The 10,027-nt window shown below is 50.7% G+C and overlaps 5 protein-coding genes across 5 annotated transcripts; all 5 read left to right on the forward strand.

Annotated features, from left to right (window-relative positions):
• Positions 1-627: 627 nt before the first annotated feature.
• DQ04_06481000 (putative adenosine kinase) lies at positions 628-1,716 on the forward strand (the record flags this gene model as incomplete). The annotated part of the gene is made up of 1 exon (XM_009314724.1): positions 628-1,716. The coding sequence occupies one exon, from the start codon at positions 628-630 to the stop codon at positions 1,714-1,716; it is 1,089 nt and encodes a 362-aa protein (XP_009312999.1).
• Positions 1,717-2,423: 707 nt separating this feature from the next.
• Positions 2,424-2,900, forward strand: DQ04_06481010 (LYR motif containing protein 1; the record flags this gene model as incomplete). Its single annotated transcript, XM_009314725.1, has 1 exon — positions 2,424-2,900. One exon carries the CDS (start codon positions 2,424-2,426, stop codon positions 2,898-2,900), a length of 477 nt encoding a protein of 158 aa, XP_009313000.1.
• A 348-nt stretch (positions 2,901-3,248) lies between these two features.
• Positions 3,249-4,712, forward strand: DQ04_06481020 (patatin family phospholipase; the record flags this gene model as incomplete). The annotated part of the gene is made up of 1 exon (XM_009314726.1): positions 3,249-4,712. One exon carries the CDS (start codon positions 3,249-3,251, stop codon positions 4,710-4,712), a length of 1,464 nt encoding a protein of 487 aa, XP_009313001.1.
• A 325-nt stretch (positions 4,713-5,037) lies between these two features.
• Positions 5,038-8,007, forward strand: DQ04_06481030 (hypothetical protein; the record flags this gene model as incomplete). Its single annotated transcript, XM_009314727.1, has 1 exon — positions 5,038-8,007. One exon carries the CDS (start codon positions 5,038-5,040, stop codon positions 8,005-8,007), a length of 2,970 nt encoding a protein of 989 aa, XP_009313002.1.
• A 513-nt stretch (positions 8,008-8,520) lies between these two features.
• On the forward strand, positions 8,521-10,027 carry DQ04_06481040 (beta-fructofuranosidase-like protein; the record flags this gene model as incomplete). Its single annotated transcript, XM_009314728.1, has 1 exon — positions 8,521-10,027. A coding segment is annotated over one exon (1,507 nt), but the record flags the coding sequence as incomplete, so codon positions are not given.

Consider the following 10,027-nt stretch of genomic DNA (forward strand, 5'->3'; position numbering starts at 1 on the left):
AAAAAAAAAAAAAAAAATAACGCCCTTATTGCGGAGAAGCAAAATCAGGTACTGAGTGCCATACTGCGTCGTTTGGAAGATGAGGATGAGCTTATAAGAGCGTCTTACAAGAAACCCAAGGACGAGGCGTTTGAAGAAATGAAGAAACAAGCGGCGGCCGTTCAGCAAATCAACGCGGAACTTCAAAAGGCTCGAGAGGTTTTGTGTCTGTTGAAGTCCAAAATGTACAAGGAGTGTTGCACATCGCTCTTTCCAATTGAGTTGCCTGGACCCTCCCCGAAGAAGGGCTAACCGACCGAATTGGATGGGTTTGGTACCGTTTCTGGCCTCCTCAACCCCCTCATTTTGGTTATTGTTATTACTATTATTGTTATTTCTTATTGCACTATTCATTATCGAAACGGCATAGATGTTGCCGACTATCCAATATCAAACGAACATTCTGCGCACAGATCTGCTTTCTTTCTGTGAGCTTAAGGGAGATGTGCCATGGGGCTGCGAAATGTAAGCACCGCTCACAACAAGGGTATGATTTCTTTTGTCCTTCTGCCCCCCCCCCCTCATCTTTCTCTCTCTCTATGTATATATAGATATATCGTTTGAAGCGATCGGCACGACGTATTTTCTATGGTTGAAAAACGGGTGGTTGAGCCGACCGGATCAGGTGCTCTGGCGCTGTTTTTTGGCCAGCCCCTCTTCGACATGACTGCGAACGCTTCGGAAGAACTGCTGGCACAGTACGGCATTCGTGACGGTAGCGTTGGACCTGCCACACCAGAGCAGCTTCCTATATTTGAGCAATTGCTGAATGAAGAAGATACCACTTACTACGGTGGTGGGTCCGCCATGAATGCAGGCCGCACAATGAAATGGGTATCACCTGAAACAGACGTCTGTTGTGTAGGTTCAGTGGGCTGCGATGAGTTCTGCGAGGTGTTTACACGCACGATGGATGAGGCTGGGGTGCACTACCTGCTTGAATACCACGAAGACTCCCCAACAGGAACATGCGTTGCCCTGATAGTGAACAAGGAGCGCGCCATGCGAGCCAATCTTGGCGCTGCTAACAAAATAACACTTGAATATATGAAGAGTGCCCCAATCCAGCGAGCTATCAAGAAGGCCATGCTTTTCTACACTGAAGGCTTCTTCCTGAATACAGTTTCCAGTCCTGAGAATGTTTTGCTGCTGGCTGAGCACGCACATAAAGAGGGAAAGCTGTTCTGTTTCAACCTAAATGCTCCATTTGTGAGCCTACTCTTCGGTGAACGACTTAAAGTTCTCCTCCCGTTCATCGATATTCTATTTGGAGGCAGGGAGGACTTTACTGCGTTCGGGACGATGATGTGGGGCGATGAGGTCGGGAGTGACATTGATGCCGTTTTGATGCGCACAGTAGGGCTGCCCAAAAATAATTCCTCGCGCTCCCGTTTAGTGGTGGCCACATGTGGTGCGGACCCAACATTGGTGGCAATGAAGCACCGGGTCACGGCGTACGAAGTGCCGGAGGTGGACAAGGCGCAAATTGTCGACCTGACCGGCGCCGGTGACTGCTTCGTCGGTGGTTTTCTCGCACAGTACCTCAGCTGCCCGGACATTCAGTTATGCGTGGAGGCGGGCCACGCGGCTGCAGCCGTCGTCATTCGTCACTGGGGGACGCGGCTCAGCGGTGATCCGCCACAGTTGAAGACACGCAACGGGGAATTCGTTTGTTAACACACACACACACATTTATATATCTATATCTATATATATATACATATTAAAATACATCCTGTGCATTTTTCTCCAACTGAAATTTTTTTTTTGTTTCGTTTAGCGAAATTCCATGTTTGCGTGTATGTGAATTTCTTGTGCGGGGGAGTTGATGATTGAAAACAGTATTTATGATAAGGAGGCTTTAGGCACAAAGAAAAATAAAACAACGATATTTTTCTTTTTTTTTCTTTTACGTATTCTTCTTTCTACTACGTACATAGTTTCCCCTATTCTCAACTGTCTGTTTTTTTTATTGGAGAGTCAGCAGTTGGGGAAACAATACGAACAGAAACATGCTCCTTTAATACTCTTTGCTTAGCTGTGGAACTGTTGCCTTTATCAATGCTATTTGCAATGTACTGAGATTCAATGGTGTTGACCAGAAAGTTGTGTGTTGCGTGTTTTTCTGGAAGGGGGTTACGGGAAGGGCGCTTGTGGCTGGGGTGATTATCCGCACGAGGTCCATGATGGGGCGAATACAATTATGTATACACACACATATATATATATATGTATGGGTGTTGTAACCAAATCAACATGCGAAAAACCAAGATACTCTTCTGTAGTTATCAGTGCGCGTCTTTTTGTCACTTCAGGGGTTGACAGGCGTGTAGGAGAAGTGGCTGTCAGACTGCTTGGTTGGACGAGCAGGTCCTGCTGCGGTGATGTCTGCTGCTGGTGCAAGAGGGGTTCTTCTCCGACATAATCCGTATCGTTCTGAGGTCCTGTCATGGTACCGCAGGTTCCTCAAGGTCGCGTTCACCGTGCCGTGGGAGACGGACGAGGACGCGCTGTACGTGATGGAGGAGGCAAGGCGACTTTTCCGGCAGAACGCCAACATCACTGACGTGGAATCAATTAGGCGCAAGCTACGTGAGGCGGAGATGCGGTATGAGATCGGCGTGCACTACCGGATCCCGTACCCGAGACCGTTTCACAAGACGCAGGGATCACTGCAGGAGAGTGGCGTGGCCTACGCCGCTGACCTTGACTCCATGTATGACCACCCCGTGAACATGAGAGTCGGGCGCATCTCGGAGGGTAGCACAAACTTCGGCACGATGGGTGGCGTAGAAAACTCAACCCACTTCTTGGAGGACGGACCCGGTGTTGACGACGAGATTCTCACCGAGAGGAGGTGATACGAAGGATTGAGTTTGCCTTTTTTGTTTGTGGGCTGTTGCTGTTGCTGAGAGCTGCAGCGAGTCTCTATTTCAGTCAGAGAGTTCTCATGGAGTTGAATCCTTAAAGCTTTCTTTGGACCGCTGCTACACCCTTTCGTGCGCATCATAACAATGGAAGACATTTTCTTTTCGTTTTGTTTTCTGGCTGATTATTTACTCGCAACTAATACTTTGCATTTATATATATAAACTGAAGAAAGAATGAGCCAGGGACCCCTTGAGCGGCTGGGATGGGTTCTGTGGTGTGTCGTGAGCCTCTTGTGGGAAGTTGTTGCTGGCGTATTTGGTATCCCACTCAGGTCTCCCATGCAATCGGCACTGAAGAAGAAGGCAAAGGCGGCCACGACGTACAGCGAATGGGTGGCTATCGCACGCCAACTGGATGACTTGGAGGGGTTTCAATCGTGGCGTTTGGAGGAGGAGCCGCGGTACATGAACTCTGAGGGACTTGTTGGTCACATTCAGCTTCTAATTGATGCAAAGAAGAAAGGGGACACGGAGACACTGCTGAGTGTTCTTTCGACTGGCCTTCATCGTTCTGCATATGGCATATTAAATCCAAATCTTTATGTGTATCGCTCAGGTACGAAAGCGGTCATTGAGACGTACAACTCGCTTCTGGTCTATCTGATCCGCAGTCTCGCACGAGACACCTCAGTGACGGCATACACGAGATACGCCACGTTGTTGGAATTGTCACGTGTGTGCAGCAACACAGCCCTTGTTTTTAACGGAGGTATGGTGCTTGGACCGTTTCACGTTGGCGTAGCGAAGGCGCTATGGAAGGCCAACTTACTGCCTAGGATATTCTACGGTGGACGTACCGGTTCTGTCGTGGCAGCACTCCTTTGCTGTAAGAAGGATCTGTCTGAAGTATTTGAAGTGGATAACCTTAATTATCCGGCATTTAGTGGCAAGGATGTAGGTGCACTTCAAAGACGGTCAGTCCGTTTCTGGATGGAGGGTCACCTTATGGACATTGCTGTTCTAGCACAGTTTATTAAGGATAATGTTGGGGATTTGACCTTTCTTGAAGCGTATAACCTCACTGGGCGTGTACTCAACATTGAATTTACGCCGGACACGGACGATGCGAACTGCACTGCTGCCCCTCCAGTGCGACTGCTTAACTACCTTACAGCACCCAATGTTCTTGTGTACAGTGCGGCGGCGGCATCTTTTGCCTCCTCTCCGCTTTTCTTTGGGCGCTACCCATTGATGGCGAAGGACCTGGCTGGTCGCATCGTGCGGTACGATCCACCGGTGATGGGGGCCGTTGGAAGACGGGCGGATGGAAAAATTGATGGGCTGAAGCGGCTGCGTGAGTTATTCCACATCAAATGCTTTATCGTCTCGGAGTGCTCCGCTACCCGGCTACCGTTTTTGCGGCTTTCCGGTCGTACTTCTCTCCTTGCACGCCTGGGGCACGCCATTTCAGAAGAGTGGTGGCGCTTTGTTTCCTTCATTATATCATTTACACCGCTTAAGAAGTATATTTGGGTGCTCTTTTCTAATGATGATTCTGACGCGGATGATGTGATAAAACTGTTTCCGGCCTCTAGTTGGACTGATATTGCCGGGGTTTTCAATCTTCCGACAATGCGGCAGATCCATGAGTGTGTGCTGCGCGGTGAAAGACAAGTATGGCCCAGCCTCAAGCGGATCCAGGAACATGTGGCACCTGAATTAGCGTTGAATGATGCTTTGAGTGAGCTTAGTCGTGCGGATCCGAAGATCAGCTGGGAGAACGATAATCCTTACTCATGGTAAAAAGGAAACAAAAAAAAGAAACCGAGAAGAAAAAGACAACATGCGTAAGTGAGGCTTTATTTATGTGCTGCTGTGTAGTTGTTGTTTTTTCCGTTCCTTCTTGTTTCTTTGCGAGCGAAAGTAAGCCGCTTGAGGAGTTAGGCGTATACATTTGTTGGTGCGAGCATCGTGGGTGTGTGTGCGCGCCATAATCCCTTTGCCCGTTTTCCCCATGGCTCATCTTTCTTTTTTTTTTTTCTCTCTGCTTTTTCCCGTTCCCCGCCGGTTGGGTGCACACTTGGTGCGCAGTGGGCGCAGCGTTTCTCTGCAGAGTGCGCAGTGCAAAATGCCAACCGTGACCGAGATTCAGCCGCGCACGTCGGGGTCGACGCGGTACATCGTGTGCGACGTCCAGGGCCGGCAGTGCCTCGCCCCGGAGTCGCAGCCAACCAATCTGAGCTTTACATTTCTTGTCAAGCTGGATCCGAAGAGCGGGCAGGAGTTTTACGTCAGCGTAAAGACTAAAGCGAAGTCGTGGGACCTCCCTGACGTCGATGCGGCGGGCGCGGTGACACCTCAGAAAGGTGACAGCGAGATCATCTCACACGCCGCCACACTGGAATGCGCAGGTACAGTCTACGAGCTACTGCAGTCCGACGGCGGTGCACAGTACGTGCCTCAGGGACTGCCGTTTGAGCCCGCGCCAGTTCACTGCTGGCGCCCATTTTATGACGCCGCGAAGAAACGCTTCTTGTACGAAAACTGCGCGACCAACGAACGGGTACCGAGACTTCCGCCCATCCTGGACTACTGCGATGCTGTACGGCAGCTATACGACCGTCACGGGATCGAAGGTGACTACGTTGACGCCCTGCGTTGCCGCTTCGGCGATGAAAGACGCCTGATCGAGGAGCTCTCCATTCAGTACGGTCCTAAGCCTATCCCAAACCGAGAAGCCTTTGAGGTGGCAGAGTGTTACTTCAATAAGTATGACACGTCAATGTTGAAGGAAATGGGAAACCTTTTAGAGCAGTGGCGCGGTAACGAAATTGAATTCCTTGAAGCACTGCAGAAAGAGTACGGTAAGCGCCCACGGACTACACGCGAGCGCGTCCGTGCCATTTACGCACAGTACAACCCGGCCAAGATGTTCCAATGCGATGAACAGGTTGATCAGTACAAGGGACAAGATGATGAGCTCCTCACTGCTCTGCAGAGAAAGTTTGGACCAGAGATGATCAAAGAAGACGATCTACTCGAGGATATTGCGCATCGTGTGCGCTGCCAGTTTCTTAGGTACGATGCCGACCGGGTTGCCACAGTGGAGGATGTGCTGGCGAAGCACAAGGGTGCTGAAGTGCAGCTTCTTGAGCTTCTTATCTGCCACTACGGCCCCGAGGTGGACGTGGAGGAGAGGGAAAAACAACTCAAAGCCCCTGAGCCCGCTGTTGGTGGTGCCACAAATGAAGAGTCGAATAAAAACATTATACAAGGGGATGTCGACGCGTCGACACTGGTAGCGCTAGTGGCTACAGAGACAGTGGCACAGAGCGATACTCGAATCCGCAACACCAAGGAGGATCACCAAGACGTGCGTGATGGGGAATCTTCGAAGAACGGCACAGTCCCACCTGAACTCGCTGCGGAGGAGCATGAACCGGCAGTACCTGTTACACCCCCAATGGAACAAGTTTCTAACGCAAGTAACGCCTCAGGGGAATTATCGGCTGTGGCTGCGGCCAACAAAATACCCGAAACAACGACAGATGGCGACGATGTTTCTGAGAAGCCCGTTTCTACTTCTACCTTCCCTCAGGAGACGGTAGTAGCAACAGCAACAACAACAGCAGCAGCAGCAGCAGCAACCGAAGTAGTAGTAGTTGTACCAGCAGTATCAGCACCAGTCTCTGAGTCACAGACGAAAACTTCTCCCTCGCTGCCGTCCCAACCACCCAGTGTGGAGGTTGAGTGGCCCAGTCGTGCGGAGTTGTTGGAGACGGAGCGGAAGCTGCGTGAGGAGGAGTTCCAGCGGCAGCAAGAGCGAATTGCACTCGAGGAGGAAAGGCTGGCGCGGGAGCTCACGGCACACCGACGATTTGTTGCACTAGAAACTGAAAGACATTGGAAGGAGGAATCGGAGAAGGTCGTGGAGATTGCGCGGGTTGCTGCACAACAAGCAGTACAGGAGGCTGCACGTCTGCAGCGGCTTCGCGACGAGGAGAACGAAGATAAGGAACGTCTTGGGGATGTCGTGCGCCAAGAGGCCGAACGCCACGCCATCGGAGCTGTAAACAGTGCCAGTGCGGCTCTCGTGGCTCAGTTTGCCCATATGAAGACACAACTGGGGGACGCCTTTACCACAGTAGAGGGGTACGCGCAGCGAAACGAAAAGCTTCAGTCAGATAAAACGCGATTGTTAAACAAGTTCGCCGAGATGCAACACCAGTACGACTTGGAGCTCCAGGGAATGCGGATACACCTTGACGACATGCGCGTGCGCATCGCAACCATGAAGAATGAGCACGATGTCAAAACACTCCACCTTAAAAAACAAGAGGAGATTACGATCTTGGGCATGTCCCGTGAGCTGGAGCGCGAGCGCGACGCTGCCGTTAAGGAGCGGGTGCGCCACGAGGAGACGGAAGCGGCAATGGAGGTGACCATCGCCGGTCTGCAGAGGCAGTTGCAGACAGTGCTGGACGAGCGTGATGCTGCCCAGGCGCGTCTCACTTCGCATGACGCCGTCCTCAGGGAGCGCACTGCAGAGTTGGAGGGCCTCTACGCGGTGATGCAGCGGCAGCGAACCGCGCGGAAGGAGGCGGCGAGCCAAACAGATGTTGAAGAAGGATATGATGTTGGTTCAGAGCCGCACCCTGCTTTGAAGACAGCCAACGCACTGTGTAACGTAGTATCTTCTTCCGAGCACCACTGTCAGTGCGTGGGCCTCACTGAAGAGGTGCTGCAGCTCCAGCGAGTCTGTGAGGAGAGCCAGCAGTATGTGGCGGATCTCTGTGCCGAGAAGGAGCGACTTACGTCTGAGTGTGAGCGAGCTCGTTGCGTTATTGGAGTGCTGCAGCGTAAGGTGGAGACGCTAGAGACTACTGTGGAGAGGCTTGAGTTGCGGCAGCTGGCCGTGCCTGATATTCCAGTGTGTGCGGGTGAGAAGGATATCGTCCTGCTGAACCTCAAGGAGGACTTGAATAAAACAAACAGTAGCCTGATCGAAGCAAAAACAGAGTCTACGATGCTAAAGCGCGAAATACGGGAGTTGCGAAGCTTGCTTGCCATTTATATGTCCAACGCGAGGAAGCCATGATGCAAGCACATGGGCTTGGCTGGGTTGACGTAGAAGAGTAATTTTTCTCTCTCTTCCTCGTTTCCCCCCGAACGAGCGAGCTCAGGTGTGGAGTGTGTTTGAACCTGGACATCTTGACCATTAAGGATTATCGATTCTACCTCCTTTTTCTTGTATTCCTCTGCACAGCTTTATTTTATGATATTCATTTGAGGCGGCGCGGGTGCCGCTTCTTTTGTGGCGACTTACAAAGCGCTTGTTTCGACATATCGATTTATCGTGTGCCTACACATATGTGTGTGTGGCCTAAGTTTTGTATTTCTGTATTGTATTTTTGAGTCTGTGTAATACGATGCTTTTCCTCATTATGGACGATTATTGCTGTTTCTGCCTGCTTTATTCTTCCTCCATGCTCGTTCTTATCTCTGTAGATTCTTTACTGGATCGCTGGTGTATTGCACGAACGTAAAACGTATTGAAGATCGGTATCTAAGTAGTATAGTGAGCGAAAAAAATAATAATAAAAAATCGAATATGTCACCACAGCTGATGGTTCATTTGATGGCTACATGGCTCACTTTCACCGTGTTGGTGCTCGTATGTGTGCTACAGCCATTAGCAGTATGTGCCTCGAGAGTGCCGCTTGCGGAGGGGATACCCAAAGACTCGTTAGCGCTCTTGGGGAATTTGCACTATGATGCTCTCTTTGGCAGACCGGGCGGGTACGGCGTGTGCAATCAAGGTCAGATATCTATGGTGACTCCTGGCTGTGATTCACCTCTAACGCTGATCAAATCCGTTATGGATGATATAAATAACTGCAGAGGTATGATTACATTGATTACCGGTAGTTTGTTTCGTCACGGCGCAGAATTCCTCACCTCACGTGAGATTGAATACATGATGAGGGATGTGTTAGAGGTGATCGCCCAAAACGGAACCTCAAACAACGCCGATAAAGACTATGACCTCGGCCATTCAACACAGCTCGCGTTGGGCGAAACAGACTTCATCCCAGCCAGTTCATTTACACCTGGCGGAAAACAGGCGCTGTACTTGCAGCTGCTCGGTATGATGCTGTCGTATGATCTTCTCTCGTCAGAAGAGTATAGCGCAATGACCTCTTGCGGCTATTACTACCGCGATCTGAGCGGTACCAAACTCCGGATAATTTCTTTGAACACCATGCTTTGGTCTACCGCACTGCGGCCACCTCTTGGTGTGGGTGACGTGGACCCCTGTGGGCAGTTTCCGTTTCTGCAAAACGCCATTGAGCAGGCTACACAGCGCGGTCGTAATGTAATTATTGTTGGTGACACACCTCCTGTTCTCAACGTGGCAGATGCTCTGCGCAAGAGGAACGTGCAAGAAGCCACTTATTTTTGGCGTGATGACTTCCGTGAGGCATACTTTCGCATCATCGCCACGTACCGCTTCAAAGTCGGGGCGCAGTTTTTCGGTCACACAAATGTGTTTGGCTTTGTCGCGTCACCTGAACTGGGCCCACCGATGTACATCATCCCCTCTATTTCCCCAGTGACAGGCAGCAATCCGTCGTACATGCGGGCCACATTAGATGGCACCACTGGTCGGGTGGTAGCACTGAGGCAACGCTACCTCGACGAAAATGGTACCTGGGTTGAAGGTGAAAGCCTGGAGGACGCTATTAATGTTTCACTTAGAGGCATGGGTGAGTACTTCCCAAAGGACTACTTATTGCTTGCAGAAAGCGAGGCGCGTTGGGAGAATATGGCGGCGATGCGTGTTGGTGGCCGTTTTTTGACGGAAAGGGAACCGTGCGATATTTGGTGTCGTCGTGTCATTGCATGCTCCTCTCTATACTATGAACGTGATGCGATTGATCGCTGTGCCTCAATTCAGTCACCATCGCAAAAACTCGGGCTTGTTTTGGCAATTGTTTTTACTTGTTTTGGTGTTATCTTGGTTTGTTCGGCATTTGCTTACGTGCTGATACACTTTAGTATTATATTCGACCCACCGGTCGTTCTGGGAACGGGAAAAGGACGGCGAAGATTGTTCT

Source organism: Trypanosoma grayi, assembly GCF_000691245.1.
Source record: "Trypanosoma grayi strain ANR4 Tgr_648_V1, whole genome shotgun sequence".
Taxonomy (NCBI): Eukaryota; Euglenozoa; class Kinetoplastea; order Trypanosomatida; family Trypanosomatidae; genus Trypanosoma; species Trypanosoma grayi.